The following is an 18,684-nucleotide window of genomic DNA, read 5'->3' as shown; positions in this document are numbered from 1 at the left end:
TGGGGAGACCCCCAGATTCCAAGGGAGATCCTTTGGCAGACACCCCGGATTCCCAGGGAGACCCCCAGGATCCAAAGGGACACCCCAGGATCTCCAGAGAGACTCTCAGGATCTTCCAGGAGACTCCCAGATTCCCAAGGAGACCCCCGGGATCCACAGGGACACCCTGGGATCCACAGGGAGACCCCCAGGATGCCCAGGAGACCCCCAGGATCCTCTGGGAGACCCCCAGGATTCCCAGGGACAACCCCAGGATCAAAAGGGAGACTCCCAGGATCCTCTGAAAGACCCCCAGGATCTGCAGGGAGACCCCCCAAGATCGCTGGGGAGACCCCCAGATTCCAAGGCAGACCCCCAGGATCCGTAGGGAGACCCCCAGGATCCTCAGGGACATCCCCAGGACACCCAGGGAGACCCCCAGGATCCGTAGGGAGACCCCCAGGATCCTCAGGGACACCCTCAGGATCCTCAGGGAGACCCCCAGGATCCTCAGGGACACCCCCAGGACACCCAGGGAGACCCCCAGGATCCGTAGGGAGACCTCCAGGATTCCCAGGAACACCCCCAGGATCCTCTGGCTCCCCCCCATCCTGGCATTCCCGGCTCCAGGGGGACCCTCAGCACCGTCTCCCTTTGTCCTGCTCCTCCTTTTCCTGCCTTGGATTGCACTTTTCCCTGTTTTTTCCTGATTGTTCCAAGGGATTCAGTCCCTGAGGGGGAGTTTGCTCCGGGCTGCCTGGAGCCACGGACCATCCTCCTCCTCCTCCTCCTCTTCCAAAGGGATACAACCACTGTTGTCCCGGCTGTGCCGCTTCCAGGGGGGCTTGGGAAGGCTCCGGGGGGGGCCTTCTGCTTCCCGCCCTGCCGGGAAATCCCGGGAAAAGCCAGGGCCGGCAGCTCCAGGGGCTTTTCCCAGGGACACCAGGGAAGCTCCGGAGCCGCTTCCCGACAGCTCAGGTGTGTCCTGGAGCGCTGCTCCGGCCGGGATTGTGCTCCCGGACGCTCCGTGGGGCCGGATCCCAGGGATGAGTGCTCTGGGCATTCCCAGAGATCCCAGGGAGGCTCCGGGGGCTCCGTGGGGCCGGATCCCAGGGATGAGCGCTCTGGGCATTCCCAGAGATCCCAGGGAGGCTCCGTGGGGCCGGATCCCAGGGATGAGTGCCCTGGGCATTCCCAGAGATCCCAGGGAGGCTCCGGGGGCTTCGTGGCTGGAGCCCAATAAAGCGGATTTCTAAGCTTGGCTTCCCGTGGGAATGCAGCTCCGGTGGGAATGGGGTGGAGCTGGAACTGGGCAGGGAATAAAAGCCAGGGAATGGGATGGAGCTGGAGCTGGGCAGGGAATTAAACCCTGGGAATGGGATGGAGCTGGAGCTGGGCAGGGAATAAAACCCAGGGAATGGGATGGACTGAGGGGCTGGGCAGGGAATTAAACCCTGGGAATGGGATGGACTGAGGGGCTGGGCAGGGAATTAAACCCTGGGAATGGGATGGAGCTGGAGCTGGGCAGGGAATAAAAGCCAGGGAATGGGATGGACTGAGGGGCTGGGAACAGGGAGCAAACATCCCCTGGGCCACAGGGAATTGTTATTCCCATTATTCCCGGTAATGGGAAGTTACTGGGTAGGGCTGGGGGGGGGGGAAATAAGGATGGAAAAAGGGGGATTGGAGCACTTTGGGGGATGGGGGCAGGAAAAGGGGGATGGAAGTCGGGAACAAAGGGGTGGGGGTCGGGAAAATGGGGATGGAAATGGGGAAAAGGAGATTGGGGGTTGGGAAAAGGGGGATTGGGGGTCAGGAAAAGAGGGATGGGGGTTGGGACAAGCGGGTCGGGTGCCGGGAAGCGGCAGATTTCCCTCTTTCCCCCTCACAGAAAAGGCGGATTTTTCCCCTTTCCCTCTTTCCCCTCACAGAACAGGCGAATTTGCCCCTTTCCCCCTCACAGAACAGGCGGATTTGCCCCTTTCCCCCTCACATCAGAGGCGGATTTGCCCCTTTCCCCCTCACAGAACAGGCGGATTTTTCCCTTTCCCCCTCACAGAACAGGCGGATTTGCCCCTTTTCCCCTCAGAACAGGCGGATTTGCCCCTTTCCCCCTCACAGAACAGGCGGATTTTTCCCTTTCCCCTCACAGAACAGGCGGATTTTTCCCTTTCCCCTCACAGAACAGGCGGATTTGCCCCTTTCCCCTCACAGAACAGGCGGATTTGCCCCTTTCCCCCTCACAGAACAGGCGGATTTGCCCCTTTCCCCCTCACATCAGAGGCGGATTTTTCCCTTTCCCCTCACAGAACAGGCGGATTTGCCCCTTTTCCCCTCAGAACAGGCGGATTTGCCCCTTTTCCCCTACGAAACAGGGCGGATTTCTTCCCTTTCACATACAGAAGATACAGGCGGGGGGCATTTGCCCCTTTCCCCCTCACAGAACAGGCGGATTTTTCCCTTTCCCCCTCACAGCAGAGGCGGGTTTGCCCCTTTCCCCCTCACAGAACAGGCGGATTTGCCCCTTTTCCCCTCAGAACAGGCGGATTTGCCCCTTTCCCCTCACAGAACAGGCGGATTTGCCCCTTTCCCCCTCACAGCAGAGGCGGGTTTGCCCCTTTTCCCCTCAGAACAGGCGGATTTGCCCCTTTTCCCCTCACACCCCCGGGCCGGGCCCGGGCCGGTCCCACCCCCTGTGCCGGGGCCGGCCCCGCTCCGCGTCACCGCCGCTCCCCGATAAAAAGGCGGCCGCGGCCGCGGCCCGCCCGCAGCGGGCGCCATGTTCTCCCTCAAGCCCAGGGCCGTGCTCGGCTTCAACCTCTACTGCGGGGGCTCGCCGGCCTTGGCCCCCGCGGCGCCGCCGCCGCGCCCGGAGCCCTCGGCAGGAGCCGATTCAGGAACCGCCGCCCCGGCCGGAGCCGCCTCAGGAGCCGCCGCCTCAGCCGAGCGGGCCCCCCTCGCTGCCGCCGCCGCCGGCCGCCCCCCCCGCACGCTGATTGGCTGCGGCGCCGCGCCGCGCGCGCTGATTGGCTGCGGCGCGGCTCTTTGGCGCCCCGAGCAGGAGCTGGACGGCTGCGACCCCGACGCCGAGAAGGGCCCTTCCGAGGAGGAGGAAGGGGGCGATTCCCTGCCCGGCACCCCCCCGGGACCCCCCGACCCGCTCCGGCAGGACACGCTGGAGCTCATCGGCCGCTACCTGCGGGAGGCGGCGGGGGAGGCCTCGCCGGCCGGCGGCAAGAAGCTGTTTCCCGGGCTGCTGGGTGGGCCCGGCCGGCCCGGAGCGGCGGGGGAGGCCGTGATGGAGAAGGCGCTGGAGACGCTGCGGAGGGTCGGGGATGGGGTGATGAGGAAGCACGAGCTCGCCTTCCAAGGTGGGTGACGGCCACGGTGGCGGGAGGGGATGGAGGGGGAGCCGGGGGGAGCCGGAACACGGCGGTGGGCGCGACCCGCCACCCCCCCTTGGGGGGCGAGCCACGGACCCCGGTGCCGGGGCGGGGGGGGGGATTTGGGGGGCTCTCCCCTGCGAGAGGGGGCACAGGGAGGGGGGGTGCCGGCGTCGAGGTTCCGCCACCGAAATCCTCCGAGGTCGGGAGTCCACCCCCCAGAGCCTCTTGGGGTCGGGGGTCCATCCCCGAAGTCCCCCGTGGTTGGGGGAACCCCCCGGGTCGGGGGTCCACCCTCCGGAACCTCTCGGGGTCAGGGGTCCACCCTCGGGGTCGGGGATCCATCCCTGGAGCCCCTGGGGATGGGGATCCAGCCCCGAAACCCTCCGGGGTCGGGGGAGCTCCCCGGGGTCGGGGGTCCACTCTCGGGGTCGGGGATCCACCCCTGCAGCCCCCCGGGGTCGGGGGTCCATCCTTGGGGTCAGGAGTTTCCCCCCGTGGTTGGGGAACCCCTTGGGGTCTGGGATCCACCCCTGGAGCCCCCCGGGGTCGTGGTTTTCCCCCCCACACCCCGTCCTTTTTAGGGGAGCGAGGAGGAGGCGGTGGGATCTCCCGGGCGGGGTCATTCCCGGGATGTTGAACCCCGGGTTTGAGATGAAGGGTTAAATAAAAGGCAACCGAGAGGCGATTAAAAAAAAAAAACGAAACCGAACTTTGCCCCGCTGGGAGGAGGAGGAGGAAAAGCCACCGGGGGCCTGTGCGGGTCAGATAATCTGGTTACAGATTAGCCCTCGGGTCCCGCTCGGTCCAGAATCCAGGAATTCCTTAGTTCAGGAGTTTGGAATCTTCCCACCCCCGGTTTAGGGCTTCCTTTGGGGGTTGGGGAGGGGGAAATTCTGGGTGATGCGCTCGGGGGGTCACAGAGCCATGGGATGAGTTGGGTGGGAAGGGACCTTAAAGTCACCCAGTGCCACCCCCGCCCTGGGCAGGGACCCCTTCCCGCTCCCGGGCCGCTCCAGGCCCGGCCTGGGACACTCCCGGGATCCGGGGGCAGCCGCGGCTTCCTTGGAGAGCTCGTTTCCATGGATTTCACCCGCCCGGGCGGGGTTTTGGAGCGGCCCCGGCGAGCGGAGCCCCGGTGCCCGTGTCCTGGGGGCGAACCGGGAGCGAGACGGGACCCCCCGAGCCGGTTTTGGAGCCGATTTTGGGGGGCTTGGACTGAGCCTCGGGGGGCTGCGCTCCCTCCTGTGCCCCCAAAACGGGGGGGAAGGACCTAAAAACGCGTCCACAGCTCCACTTGCACCCCCGCGCCGTCGGGAATCGGCCCCCGTGTGCCAATTCCCGGCCGTGCCTGTGGGATGACTCCGGGAGGGAAGGAATGTCCGGGAATGTGACGTTCTGGTGCTTTCCTGAGCGGGGGGAGGAGGAGGAGGAGCCGCTTTGGGGCGGTTTCCTGCGAGTTTGAGCAATAACAAGCGGCGCCTTTCGGTTTCGCAAGAGCTCGGGGTTCATCCTGAGAGGGCACTGCCGGGAATTCGGCTCTGCCCGCCCCTAAGCCCGGGTTAACGAGCCAAACCCGGGTTAACGAACCAAACCCGGGTTAACGAACCAAACCCGGGTTAACGAACCAAACCCGGCCTAACGAGCTAAACCTGGGTTAACGAGCCAAACCCGGCCTAACGAGCTAAACCTGGGTTAACGAGCTAAACCCGGCCTAACGAGCTAAACCCGGCCTAACGAGCTAAACCTGGGTTAACGAGCCAAACCCGGCCTAACGAGCTAAACCTGGGTTAACGAGCTAAACCCGGCCTAACGAGCTAAACCCGGCCTAACGAGCTAAACCCGGGTTAACGAGCCAAACCCGGGTTAACGAGCCAAACCCGGGTTAACGAGCCAAACCCGGCCTAACGAGCCAAACCCGGGTTAACGAGCCAAACCCGGGTTAACGAGCCAAACCCGGCCTAACGAGCCAAACCCGGCCTAACGAGCCAAACCCGGGTTAACGAGCCAAACCCGGGTTAACGAGCTAAACCCGGGTTAACGAGCCAAACCCGGGTTAACGAGCAGGGAGTGGCGCCGGGTGGGTGTCCTTCAAGGGTTGGACTCAGCCCAGGGTCAGTTCTGACCTGGAAAACCTTGACCCAGGGAGTGTGACGTGCTCAGACACCGCAAGGGAGGGGAGGAAAGAGCTCAGAGTGTGTCCTGGGCTGGGTTTTGTTTAAATATTGGGCAGCAGAGCCCTCTGAGGGAGCAGGACTTGCTGTGCCTGGCCCTGGGGGTGTCCTTGGTTTCTGTCCCAGGGGTTGGGTTCAGCCCAGGGTTAGATCTGACCCAGAAAACCTTGACCCAGGGAGTGTGACGTGCTCAGACACCACAAGGGAGGGGAAGGAGGCAGCTCAGAGTGTGTCCTGGGTTGGTTTGTGTCTGAATGTTGGGCAGCAGAGCCCTTAGAGCGAGCAGGACTTGCTGGGCCTGGGCCTGAGGAAGCTCTGCCTGGCCCTGGGGGTGTCCCTGGTTTCTGTCCCAGGGGTTGGGCTCAGCCCAGGGTCAGTTCTGACCTGGTGGGACATGAAAAGCTGGAGCCAGGGGAGTGTGACGTGCTCAGAGCCCACAGCTGTGCCCAGGAAACGGGCAGGAAGGAACCCAAAGTGTGTCCTGGGTTGGGCAGAGCCCTCTGAGGAAGCTCTGCCTGGGCCTGGGGGTGTCCTTGGTTCCTGTCCCAGGGACTGGACTCTGTCCTGGGTTAGATCTGACCTGGAAAACTTTGACCCAGGGAGTGTGACACACACCCAGGGAGTGCTCAGACACCACGAGGGAGGGGAAGGAAGGAGCTCAGGGTGTGTCCTGGGCTGTTTTTTTGGGGGGTTCCAGGTGAATATTGGGCAGCAGAACCCTCTGAGGAAGCTCTGCCTGGGCCTGGGGGTGTCCCTGGTTTCTGTCCCAGGGGTTGGACTCAGCCCAGGGTTGGATCTGACCTGGAGAACCTTGAGACAGGGAGTGTGACATGCTCAGAGCCCACAGCTGTGCCCAGGAAACGGGCAGGAAGGAACCCAAAGTGTGTCCTGGGTTGGGCAGAGCCCTCTGAGGAAGCTCTGCCTGGGCCTGGGGGTGTCCTTGGTTTGAGCTCCAGGGACTGGACTCAGCCCAGGGTCAGTTCTGACCTGGAAAACCTTGAGACAGGGAGTGTGACGTGCTCAGAGCCCACAAGGGAGGGGGAGGAAGGAATCCTGGACTGGTTTGTGTCTGTCCCAGCTGAGCCAGAGCCCCCTGAGGAAGCTCTGCCTGGGCCTGGGGGGTGTCCTTGGCTTCACCTCCAGGGACTGGACTCAGCCCAGGGTCAGTTCTGACCTGGAAAACCTTGACCCAGGGAGTGTGCCGTGCTCAGAGCCCACAAGGGAGGGGCAGGAAGGAGCTCAGGGTGTGTCCTGGGCTGGGTTTTGCCCGTCCCAGAGCCCCTGAGGGAGCAGGACTGGCCCTGGGGCCGGGCTGGGTGGTGAGGGGGGGTCTCCCCTGGTCCCCCCTCCCTCAGTGTGACCTCTGCCCCCAGGGATGCTGCGGAAGCTGGAGCTGCGGCAGGAGCAGGACCTGCAGGCCGTGGTGGAGGTGGCCAACCACGTCTTCAGCGACGGGGTCACCAACTGGGGCCGGGTGGTGACCCTGGTGGCCTTCGGCGCCTTCGTGGCGCGGCAGCTGCGGGGCCCCCAGCGGGACCGGGGCGTGAGCAGCCTGGCCCAGATCCTCACCGACGCCCTCGTGTCCTCCCGCAGGGAATGGCTGCTCAGCCAGGGAGGATGGGTGAGTCACCCAATGCTCCAGCCCTTCCGGGTGCCCCGGGGTGTTCCCAGAACGTTCCAGCCCTTCCCCGTGCTCCGGGGTGTTCCCAGAATGCTCCAGCCTTTCCCAGTGCTCCGGGGTGTTCCCAGAATGTTCCAGCCCTTCCCGGTGCTCCGGGGTGTTCCCAGAATGTTCCAGCCTTTCCCGGTGCTCCGGGGTGTTCCCAGAATGCTCCAGCCCTTCCCGGTGCTCCGGGGTGTTCCCAGAATGCTCCAGCCTTTCCCGGTGCTCCGGGGTGTTCCCAGAATGTTCCAGCCCTTCCGGGTGCTCCGGGGTGTTCCCAGAATGCTCCAGCCTTTCCCGGTGCTCCGGGGTGTTCCCAGAATGCTCCAGCCTTTCCCGGTGCTCCGGGGTGTCCCCAGGGCCGGCGCCGGGCTGGGGATGAGTCACTGCCCCGGGGACACCCCGGGGACACCCACGGGCGGGTCCAGGAGCTCCTCACAGGGGTTTCTGGGGCTCCAGGAGCTCCTACAAGGAGCTGGGGGCGGGGGGCTCCAGGAGCTCCTCACAAGGGGTTGTGGGGTTCCAGGAGCTCCTACAAGGAGCTTCCTGCAGGAACTGGGGTTGGGGGGTTCCAGGAGCTCCTCACAGGGGGTTGGGGGGCTCCAGGAGCTCCTCACAGGGAGCCAGAACTTCTTGGGATGGGCTGGGATGGGGCTGGGGGAGCACACTGGGATGGGATGGGGTTGTGGGATGGGATGGGATGGGGCTGAGGGAGCACCCAAGCACTCAGCAGGAAGCGGGCCTGGGGGACTCCAGGAGCTCCTCACAGGGGGTTTGGGGGGTTCTAGAAGCTCCTACAGGGAGCTGTCTGGGTTGGGGGGCTCCAGGAGTTCCTACAAGGATCTGCCTGCAGGAACTGGGGTTGTGGCACTCCTTGTAGGAGCTCCTGAGGGAACTGGGGCTGGGGGGCTCCAGGAGCTCCTCACAGGGGGCTGGGGGGCTCCAGGAGTTCCTACAAGGAACTGGGATTGAGGGGCTCCAGGAGTTCCTACAAGGAGCTTTTGGGGTTCCAGGAGCTCCTCCCAGGGTTAACCCTGAGGCAGTTTTGGTTAAAACGTGTCCCTGCCCAGTGTGGGGGTGACATTCCCAAAGCCAGGATAGTCCTGGGGGGGGGTTGGGCATTGCTGGGAGCTGGGACAGAGGGATGGGGGAGCAGGATGGGATGGGATGGGATGGGGGATGGGATGGGATGGGGGATGGGATGGGATGGGATGGGATGGGATGGGGGATGGGCTGGAGCAGGATGGGATGGGATGGGATGGCTGGGATGGGATGGGATGGGGGAGCAGGATGGGATGGGATGGGATGGATGGGATGGGATGGGATGGGGGAGCAGGATGGGATGGGATGGGATGGGATGGATGGGATGGGATGGGATGGGATGGGATGGGATGGGATGGGATGGGATGGGATGGGATGGGATGGGATGGGATGGGGAACACACTGGGATATGCTGGGCTGGAATGAGACTGGGGTGGGATGGGATGGGATGGGGCTGAAGGAGCACACTGGGATGGGATGGGGGAGCATGATGGGATACACTGGGATATGCTGGGCTGGGCTGGGGAAGCACACTGGGATGGGCTGGGCTGGAATGGGGCTGGGGAAGCACACTGGGATACACTGGGCTGGGCTGGAATGGGGCTGGGGAAGCACACTGGGATACACTGGGCTGGGCTGGAATGGGGCTGGAGGAGCACGATGGGATGGGGTGGGATGGGATGGGATGGGGCTGGAGGAGCACACTGGGATGGGATGGGACTGGAGGAGCACACTGGAATGGGATGGGGGAGCACACTGGGATACATTGGGATGGGATGGGGCTGGAGGAGCACACTGGGATGGGATGAGATGGAATGGGACTGGAGGAGCACACTGGGATGGGCTGTGGGAACACACTGGGATACACTGGGATGTGCTGGGATGGGACTGGGGAAGCACACTGGGATGGGATAGGATAGGATGGGATGGGATGGGGGGACACTGGGATACATTGGGATGGGATGGGATGGGATGGGGCTGGAGGAGCACAGTTGGGATCCACTGAGTTGGGCTGGGGCTGTGGGTCCCCCCTGGGCTGTGCCACTCCCCAGGTCCCTCCCTCCCCCCATTCCTGACGGGTTCCTGGCGGGTTCCTGGCGGGTCCCTGACGCCCCCCTCTCTCCCCAGGAGGGCTTTGTGGACTTTTTCCGGGTGGAGGACCTGGAGGGGAGCATCCGGAACGTGCTGGTGGCCTTCGCGGGGGTGGCCGGGCTGGGGGCCGGCCTGGCCTACATGATCCGCTGACCCGGGCTGGACTCGGCTCCAGGGGCTGCAGGAGCTGCTCGGCCCCTCCCAGAGCTGCCCCGGCACAATTCCCAAGGGAAACAGCCCCCAGGGAGGGGAAGGCGCCCGAAGGGTTGGCCGCTCTTCCTCCCGGAGGATGAGGACGAGGACGAGGATGAGGATGGGAAGCTTCACTCGGAGCCTGGAGGGATCCACCCGGGAAGCACCGGCGGCTCCTGGGCCGGGACTGCGAGGAGAGAGGCCTTGGAGAGGAGCCTTGGAGAGGAGGGGGTGTCCCGGGGCCCTGGGAATGCCTCTGGAATTCTGGGAACATGGGAACAGCCCCCTCCCGCCGCCGGAAGCTGGAGCGGAACCGCTGGATCCTGGGAATGCTGAGCCCTCCCCTTCTGGATCCTGGGAATGCTGAGCCCTCCCCTTCTGGATCCTGGCAATGCTGAGCCCTCCCCTCCCCCCGGGGGTGGTGGTGTCTCCCCTCGGGAAGGGGCAGAGCCCTGGGATCCGTGGGATCCGTGGGATGTGTGGGATGCACCGCCAGGACATGGAATGGCCGGAGCCCTGCCCTTCCCCTCCCTCCCGGGGGGGCCCAAAACCAGGGAGAGAATTCCTGAGGATTTGCCAGCCCAGCCCCCACCCCCCGGGGAGACCCCCGGGAATGTGGAAATCCCTGGGAAAAGGACATTTGGGCGGAGCTGGGGATGGGAAAAGAGAAAAAACAACAACAAAGGAGGGATGTGAAGCAGCGGAGCTGGAGCTGCCGGATTTTATTCCCGGCGGGAAGGAGCCTCTTCCCGAAAATCCCGGAGCAGCCCGGCCGGGGGGGGAGGGGCAGCCGCGGGTTCTGCTGGTTCTAATCCCGGTTTTTTTGGGGTGGTTTTGCCCTCTCTGGGAGGGGAGGGGGGGTTGGGAGGAGCTTGGGAGTCACTTCCTCGTCCCTCCGATCCCTGCTCCTGTTCCTTCAATCCCTCCGATCCCTCCTCCCATTCCTCCTGTCCCTCCGATCCCTCCAGTCTCTCCTGCTCCTTCCATCCCTGCTCCTGCTTCTCTGATCCCTCCGATCCTTCCTCCTTCAATCCCTCCTGCTCCTCCGATCCTTCCTCCTGCCCCTCCAATAATCCTTCCTCCTCCTCCCATCCCTCCTCCTCCTCCTCCTCCTCCCGTCCCCGGGCTGCCCGCGGCTGAGGTTTGGATGTCGAACGTTTTTTGGGGGCCCAGGGGGTGGTTTTGGCTCCCAGGGGGGGCTTGCAGGGCTCGCCCCCCCCCCTTTCTCCCCCCCCGGCCGGATCCGGGGGAGCCTCGGGAGCGCCGGGAATGCCGCGGGACCCCCCGGGAATGTTCCCGGCCCCGGGGGGGGCTGGTTTTGTGCCCCCCGGGCGGGGCGATGGTCAATAAACGGCTCTTGGCTCTCGCGGCTCGGCTGGGGGCACCTTTTGGGGGGTAGAAACCCTGGGGGGGGGGGGGGGGGGGGGGGGGGGGAGCTCTCTGGGGGGTTTGGTGTCACCTCTGGGGTGTTTGGTGTCACCTCCTGGGCTCCCAGAGCTGCCTTGGGGTGTTTGGTGTCACCTCCTGGGCTGACTTTTGTCACCTCCTGAGCTCCCAGAGCTGCCTTGGGCTGTCCTGTGTCACCTCTGGGGTGTTTGGTGGCACCTCTGGGTTGTCCTGTGTCACCTCTGGGGTGTTTGGTGGCACCTCTGGGCTGTCCTGTGTCACCTCTGGGGTGTTTGGTGGCACCTCTGGGCTGTCCTGTGTCACCTTTGGGCATCTGGTGTCACCCCCTGGGCTCCCAGAGCTGCTCTGGGGTGTTTGCTGTCACCTCTGGGTTGTCCTGTGTCACCTCTGGGGTGTTTGGTGGCACCTCTGGGGGTTCTGGTGGCCCCTCTATTTTTTGGTTAGAAGCCTCTGGGTGTGGGGAACGGCTCAGGGGGGATGGTGGCACCTCTGGGCTGTTTGGTGTCACCCTCTGGGGGTTTGGTGGCACCTCCTGGGCTCCCAGAGCTCCCTTGGTCTGTCCTGTGTCACCTCTGGGGGGTTTGGTGTCACCTCCTGGGCTCCCAGAGCTGCTCTGGAGGGTCTGGTGGCACCTCTGGGGTGTTTGGTGGCACCTCTGGGGGGTTTGGTGGCACCTCTGGGGGGTCTGGTGGCACCTCTGGGGTGTTTGGTGGCACCTCTGGGCTGTCCTGTGTCACCTCTGGGGGGTTTGCTGTCACCAACCCCGGCCTGGGGCACTTCCCAGGATCTGGAATCCAGGATTCTCTGGGAATCCTGTGCCGGGGAAACCTCCTGCAGCTCCTCCCTCCTCCCTCCTACTGCTACCCTTGGGCACCCCCAAATTCCCCTCCCTGTGCCCCCCAAATTCCCCTCCCATGCCCTGTGCCCCCCAAATTCCCCCTCCCTGTCCCAAATTCCCCTCTCCCCGTGCCCCCCAAATTCCCCTCCCTGCCCCTTTGGGCTGAGGGAACACATGGATCTCACTTGGGCACCCCCAAATTCCCCTTCCCATGCCCTGTGCCCCCAAATTCCCCTCCCTGTGCCCCCCAAATTCCCCTTCCCATGCCCTGTGCCCCCCAAATTCCCCTCCCCGTGCCCCCCAAGTTCCCCTCCCTGTGCCCCCAAATTCCCCTCCCTGCCCCTTTGGGCTGAGGGAACACGTGGATCTCACTTGGGCACCCCCAAATTCCCCCCTTCCCATGCCCTGTGCCCCCCAAATTCCCCCTCCCTGTGCCCCCAAATTCCCCTCCCTGCCCCTTTGGGCTGAGGGAACACGTGGATCTCACTCGGGCCCCCCCAAATTCGGTGCCCCCCAAATTCCTGCTGCCGGGTGTGGCTCCGCTGCCTTTTTATTTTTTACCTTTTTTGGGGTGGTTTTGGGTGGTTTTTGTTTTGTTTTGATTTTTGGGGTTTGTTTTGTTTCGTTTTGGTGCTGTGTCCGGGGGGGTATTTTTGGGGTTATTTTTGGGCTAATTTTGGGCTTATTTTGGGGTTATTTTGGGGTTATTTTGGGCCACTTTTGGTTCCCCTGGGGGGGGAGGGGATGCAAAGCTGGGCCTTGGCCATGGAGAGATGCAAAGGGGGGGGGGGATTTTGGGGGGCTGGGGGTGCCCGGGGTTGGGGGGGGCTGATTTTTGGGAGTTTGGGGGCAGCTGGTTCCCAGGATTTTGGGGTACAGGTGGATTTTTGGGTGCAGGTGGTTCCCAGGAGTTCGAGGGGCTGCTGATTTTTGGGGGTTGGGGGGCTGGGGGCTCCGGGGATTTTGGGGTGCAAGTGGATTTTGGGGGCTGGTGGCTTCCAGGATTTTGGGGTGCAAGTGGATTTTGGGGGCTGGTGGCTTCCAGGATTTTGGGGTACAGCTGGATTTTGGGGCCTGGTTGCCCCCAGGAGTTGGGGGGGGCTGCTGATCTTTAGGGTTTGGGGGGCTGGTGGATTTTGGGGTTTGGGAGCAGCTGACTCCCAGGATTTTGGGGTGCGGGTGGATTTTGGGGTGCGGGTGGATTTTGGGGTGCGGGGGACTCCCAGAGGGTTGGGGGGGGGGCTGATTTTTGGGGTTTCAGGTTCTGGTGTCTCCTCCAACCCGGGGTGCAGTTTTGGGGGGGATTTTGGTGTCTCCCAGACATTGGGGTGCACTTTTGGGGTGGATTTGGGTTCTGATGTCTCCCAAAGATCAGGGTGCAGTTTTTGGGGTGGATTCGGTGTCTCCCCGAGCCCGGGGTGCAGTTTTGGGGTGGATTCGGTGTCTCCCCGAGCCCGGGGTGCAGTTTTGGGGTGGATTCGGTGTCTCCCCGAGCCCGGGGTGCAGTTTTGGGGCAGTTTTGGGGTGGATCCGGTGTCCCGAGGCACGGGGTGCAGTTTTGGGGCCGTTTAGTTTTTGGTGGATTCGTGTCTCCCGAGTCCGGGGTGCAGTTTGGGGGCAGTTTTTGGGTAGGGGATCGGTGTCTCCCAGAGCCCGGGGTGCCAGTTTTGGGGCAGTTTCCAGTTTTTGGGTGGATCGGTGTTCTCCCGCGCCCGGGGTGCAGTTTTTGGGGTAGTTTTGGGGTGGATTCGGTCTGTCTCCCCGAGCCCGGGGTGCAGTTTTGGGGTGGATTCGGTGTCTCCCCGAGCCCGGGGTGCAGTTTTGGGGCAGTTTTGGGGTGGATTTGGTGTCTCCCCGAGCCCGGGGTGCAGTTTTTGGGGTTTTTGGGGGGCCGGCCCTTCCTGGAAGCGCCGCCGCAGCCGCGAGGTTTCCGTTCCCTCCCTCCCCTCCCCTCCCCTTCCCCCCCTCGGGGCTTTTTTCGCCGAAACCGCCGCGACTTCTGCGAATTTTGGCGTAAATAAGACGAGGGGGAGGGCGCGGGGGAGGATTAAAGATTAAAGAGAAAGATTAAGGATTAAAGATTAAAAATTAAAGCAGCTGCCGGGGGGGGGGTGTTGGGGGGGAGGGGGGATGTTTCTGGAATTTGGGGCATCTTTGAGCCCCCCCCGGGCTTTGAGACCCCCGGGAAAGGGGGGGTTGGTGCTCGGGGGCAGCTTTACCCCCCCCTCCCCCGGCTTTGGGGGTCTCCAGGGGGGTCCCGGTGGGTGTTTGGGACCCCCCAGATCATCCGTGGGGTGGGTTTGGGGGTCTCTGAGGAGATCCCGGGAGCTGGACAGGGACAGGACCCCCTTGAACAGAAGCTTTTTGGGGAGAGGGGCTTCATCTCCCCCCCATCCTCCAGTTTTGGGGTCTCCGGGGGGTCCCGGTGGGTGTTTGGGACCCCCCAGGTCATCTGTGGGGTGTTTTTGGGGGTCTCTGAGGAGATCCCGGGGGGGTTGGCAGGGACAGGACCCCCCTAAGGGGAGAGGGGCTTCAACCCCCCATCCCCCGGCCCTGGGGGTCTCAGGGGGTCACACCTTGATTTTGGGGGGGGGGGGAGTTGCCCCTTCCCCCCCCGTCCCCCGCCCCCAAATTCCCAGGAAAGTCCCGCGCGGCTTTTCCAGGAATTGCGGCGTCACTTTGGCCCTGGGGGGACACGGCGGGGGAGGGGAAGTGGCAACCACCCCAAAAAACTCCTTCCTCCTCTTCCTCCTCCTCCTCCTCTTCCTCCTCCCCCTGCCCTGGGCTTGGTGTGGGATGGGGGTGCTTTTGGGGGCTTTAGGGTTCTTTTAGGGCCTTTTGGGGTTGTTTTACCCCCTTCCCTGGTTCCCCGTCACCAGATTGTCCCAGAAAGGCTCTTCCTCCTTCTCTTCCTCACCCCCTGCCCTGGGCTTTGCGTGGGTGTGGGATGGGGGGGTTCTTGGGGGGCTTTAGGGGTTTTAGGGGGCTTAAAGCCCCTTCCCTGCTTCCTGGTCACCGCAGTGTCCCAGAAAGGCTCCTCTTCCTCTTCTTCCTCTTCCTCCTCCTCCCTCTGCCCTGGGCTCTGTGTGGGTGTGGGGTGGGGATGTTTTTTTTGGGGGGGTTAGGGTTTTTTAGGGCCTTTTGGGGTTGTTTTACCCCCTTCCCTGGTTCCTGGCACCAGAGTGTCCCATAAAGGCTCTTCCTCCTCCTCCTCCCCCTGCCCTGGGCCTTGTGTGGGTGTGGGATGGGGTTTTTTTTGGGGGGGTTGAGGGGTTTTAGGGGGGGTTAAACCCCCTTCCCTGGTTCCTGGTCACCAGAGCATCCCATAAAGTCTCCTCTTCTCCTCCTCTTCCTCCTCCTCTTCCTCCTCCTCCCCCTGCCCTGGGCTCTGTGTGGGTGTGGGATGGGGGGGTTTTGGGGGTGGTTTCGGGGTATTTTTAGGGGTTTTAAGGGGTTTTGGGGGGTTAAACCCCCTCCCCTCGTTCCCGGTCCCCGCAGGTTCCCTCAGCAAGGCACGGGGGGGCGGAGCAAGGGGCGGGGCTATGCAGAACACCCGTGATTGACACGGGACCCCTGACCAATGGGAAGGAAGCATCAATGCGTGGGCGGGATGGAGGCGGGGCTATGCAGATCAGTCATGATTGACAAGGGAGCCATGACCAATGGGAGGGGAGAATCAATGAGTAGGCGGGACAAGGGCGGAACTACGCACATCAGCCGTGATTGACACGGGGCCGTGACCAATGGGAAGGGAAAATCAATGAGTAGGCGGGGCGAGGGCGGGTTTTCCCCGCCCGGGGCTTCGCGAGGCCGCGGGTTCGAGACCCGGGATGGGAAAAACCGGGATCGGGGGGTGTGGGGGCGGCTCAAGGACACCAAACCCGGGGGGAATCCGGGGAGATCCCGCCCGCCAAAGGCTCCCGGAGCACCCCCGGCCTCGTCCACGCGGGGCAGGAGCGCCTGGAGGCAGAGAAACCCCCCCCAACCCCATCAGCTGAGACCGCTCCCAACTCGTGACACGAGTGCCGCCAACCCCCCCCGGGGGTGCCGCCCCTGCTCCAAAAGGGGCGGCCGGAGCCACCGAAACACCGACAGACCCCGCGGGGCTGCAGAGAAACGAGTGTTTTACGGGAACTACAGGAGGAGAAAAAACGGGGGGAAAAGGGGAATTCTTGGACAAAAATCCCCCCGGGGGGACTCGGCCCCGCACGGGGGAGCAGCGGCACAGCCGGGGGGGCACGGCCCGGGCTGGGGAGCCGCCTGACACCCCTGAGCCCCCTCCCACCCCAGGAGGGTCCCCTGAGCCCCCTCCCACCCCAGGAGGGTCCCCTGAACCCCTTTTCCACCCCAAGAAGGTCCCTAAATCCCCTTCTCACTCCAGGAGGGTCCCCTAAATCCCTTCCCAACCCTTTTTCCACCCCAGGAAGGTCCCCTGAACCCCCTTCCCACCCTGGGAGGGTGCCCTGAACCCTCTTCCACTTCAGGAGGGTCCCCTAAGCCCCTTTCCCACCCCAGGAGGGTCTCCTGAACCCTTTTCTCACCCCAGGAGGGTCCCCTAAACTCCTTTTCCACCTGAGGGTCCCCTAACCCCCTCCCCACCCTAAGAGGGTCCCCTGACCCCTCTTCCACCCCAGGAGGGTCTCCTGAACCCCCTCCCAAACCTCAGGCCACCCCAAGAGGGTCCCTAAACCCCCTCCTCACCCCAGGAGGGTCCCCTGAGCCCCTCCTCGGCCCTCAGCCCCCCCCAGGAGGCAGCTTTGGGGGGCGTTTTTAGGGACTGAGGCTCCCCAGAGCAGTTTGGGGAGGTTTGTAGGGGCTCCCAGATGTTGGTTGGGGCAGCTGAGGCTCCTCGGTGTCTTTTAGGCTGTTTTTTTAGGGGCTGAGTCTCCCCAGAGCACTTTGGGGGGTGTTTTCAGGGGCTGAGGCTCCTCACTGTCTTTAGGGGTTTTTTTAGGGGCTGAGTCTCCCCAGAGCACTTTGGGGGGTGTTTTCAGGGGCTGAGGCTCCTCACTGTCTTTAGGGGTTTTTTTAGGGGCCAAATCTCCCCAGAGCAGTTTGGGGGGTGTTTTTAGGGGCTGAGGCTCCTCAATGCAGTCTGGGGAGGTTTTTAGGGCTCCCAGATGTTTTTTGGGGTGTTCTCAGGGGCTGAGTCTCCCCAGAGCACTTTGGGGTGTTTTTAGGGGCTGAGGCTCCTCAATGCAGTCTGGGGAGGCTTTTAGGGCTCCCAGATTTTGTCTGGGGGGTTTTCAGGGGCTGAGGTTCCTCACTGTCTTCCAGGGTGTTTTTTAGGGGCCAAATCTCCCTGGAGCAGCTTGGGGAGGTTTTCAGGGGCTCCCTGATGCAGTTTGGGGTTTGTTTAGGGGCCGAATCTCCCCAGAGCACTTTGGGGGATGTTTTTAGGGGCTGAGTCTCCTCAATGCAGTCTGGGGAGGTTTTTAGGCCTCCCGGATGTTTTTTGGGGTGTTCTCAGGGGCTGAGTCTCCCCAGAGCAGTTTGGGGAGGTTCTCAGGGTCTCCCTGCTGCACTTTGGGGAGGTTCTCAGGGGTTCCCCAGTACAATTTGGGGAGGTTTTTAGGGCTCCCCGCTGCACTTTGGGGAGGTTCTCAGGGTCTGAGTCTCCCCAGAGCAGTGTGGGGCAGTTTTCAGGGGCTCCCTGGAGCAGTTTGGGGAGGTTTCAGGGGCTCCCTGGAGCAGTTTGGGGAGGTTCTCAGGGGCTCCCCGGTACAATTTGGGGAGGTTCTCAGGGGCTCCCCGCTGCACTTTGGGGAGGTTCTCAGGGGCTCCCCAGTACAATTTGGGGAGGTTTCAGGGGCTCCCCGCTGCACTTTGGGGAGGTTTCAGGGGCTCCCCAGTACAATTTGGGGAGGTTTCAGGGGTTCCCCAGTACAATTTGGGGAGGTTTTTAGGGCTCCCCGCTGCACTTTGGGGAGGTTCTCAGGGGTTCCCCAGTACAATTTGGGGAGGTTTCAGGGGCTCCCCGCTGCACTTTGGGGAGGTTCTCAGGGGTTCCCCAGTACAATTTGGGGAGGTTTCAGGGGCTCCCCGCTGCACTCTGGGGATGTTCTCAGGGTGTCCCCGCTGCACTTTGGGGATGTTCTCAGGGTGACCCCGCTGCACTTTGGGGAGGTTCTCAGGGTGTCCCCGCTGCAGTCTGGGGATGTCCTCAGGGCCCCAGGCCCCTGCCCGTGTCCCAGGGTGCTCCCCAGGGTCCCTCTCCCCCCGGAGCAGTGTCCCAGTCCCCCCCAGCAGGTCCCTCAGCCCTTGTTGAAGGCCGCCAGCACGGCCCAGATCATCTCGGAGCCGCCGCGGGCCTTGGCCGCCTCCAGCTCGGGGTCGAGGTGCAGCAGGTCGCGGGCCCCGGCCATGGCCAGCTCGTACGTGCCGTGGGCCAGCCCGCCGAAGACGCCGTCCAGCACGTCCGAGGAGTGGGCGAGCACCAGCAGGGCGAGGGTGCGCGGCTGCAGGCGCCGCGGGTCGCGGGCCCGGCGCTCCAGGACGCTCTCCTGCAGCCGCCGCTGCAGCCGCCGCTTCTCGGCGCCGTCCAGCACCGGGTGCGTGGTGAGGTCGAAGAGCAGGAAGTTCTGCCGGGCCGTGCACAGGATGCCCTTCTCCACCAGCGCCTTGGCCAGGCGCTCCCGCACGTTCCGCAGCTGGAACTGCAGCTTGAACGGGTTCCACGTCTCCCCTGGGCGAGGCAGAGCACGGCACAGAGGTGTTACAGGTATATATTTGAGAGAGAGAGAGAAAATTATATGTATGTTATATGTAGAAATATGTATAATACAGTTATAGTATATCAAAATATATTTATATTATATATAGAAATATGTATAATACATTTATAGTATATCAAAATATATTTATATTATATATAGAAATATGTATAATACATTTATAGTATAAAAAAATATATTT

General features: G+C 63.1%; 2 protein-coding genes across 2 annotated transcripts; one reads left to right on the top strand and one right to left on the bottom strand.

The window, feature by feature from the left end:
• The first annotated feature begins 2,657 nt into the window (after window positions 1-2,657).
• On the top strand, window positions 2,658-10,485 carry MCL1 (MCL1 apoptosis regulator, BCL2 family member). The gene is made up of 3 exons (XM_027733804.2): window positions 2,658-3,350; window positions 6,910-7,157; window positions 9,369-10,485. The coding sequence occupies exons 1-3, from the start codon at window positions 2,759-2,761 to the stop codon at window positions 9,483-9,485; spliced, it is 957 nt and encodes a 318-aa protein (XP_027589605.2). The 5' UTR covers window positions 2,658-2,758; the 3' UTR covers window positions 9,486-10,485.
• Window positions 10,486-16,622: 6,137 nt separating this feature from the next.
• On the bottom strand, window positions 16,623-18,494 carry LOC113994566 (Golgi phosphoprotein 3-like; the record flags this gene model as incomplete). Its single annotated transcript, XM_039380230.1, has 1 exon — window positions 16,623-18,494. A coding segment is annotated over one exon (471 nt), but the record flags the coding sequence as incomplete, so codon positions are not given.
• Window positions 18,495-18,684: the final 190 nt, after the last annotated feature.

This window comes from Pipra filicauda, unplaced genomic scaffold (assembly GCF_003945595.2).
Source record: "Pipra filicauda isolate LSUMZ 115617 unplaced genomic scaffold, ASM394559v2 scaffold1075_size67200_pilon, whole genome shotgun sequence".
Taxonomy (NCBI): Eukaryota; Metazoa; Chordata; class Aves; order Passeriformes; family Pipridae; genus Pipra; species Pipra filicauda.
This window is presented reverse-complemented; position numbering and strand designations above follow the sequence as displayed.

What these genes read in the sequence shown, in the direction of transcription:
- MCL1 (XM_027733804.2), top strand. Translation starts at nt 2,759, where the DNA reads ATGTTCTCCCTCAAGCCCAGGGCCGTGCTCGGCTTCAACCTCTACTGC. An exon ending in GCACGAGCTCGCCTTCCAAG is followed by an intron (nt 3,351 to 6,909) that starts GTGGGTGACGGC and finishes CTCTGCCCCCAG; the next exon opens with GGATGCTGCGGAAGCTGGAG. An exon ending in TGCTCAGCCAGGGAGGATGG is followed by an intron (nt 7,158 to 9,368) that starts GTGAGTCACCCA and finishes CTCTCTCCCCAG; the next exon opens with GAGGGCTTTGTGGACTTTTT.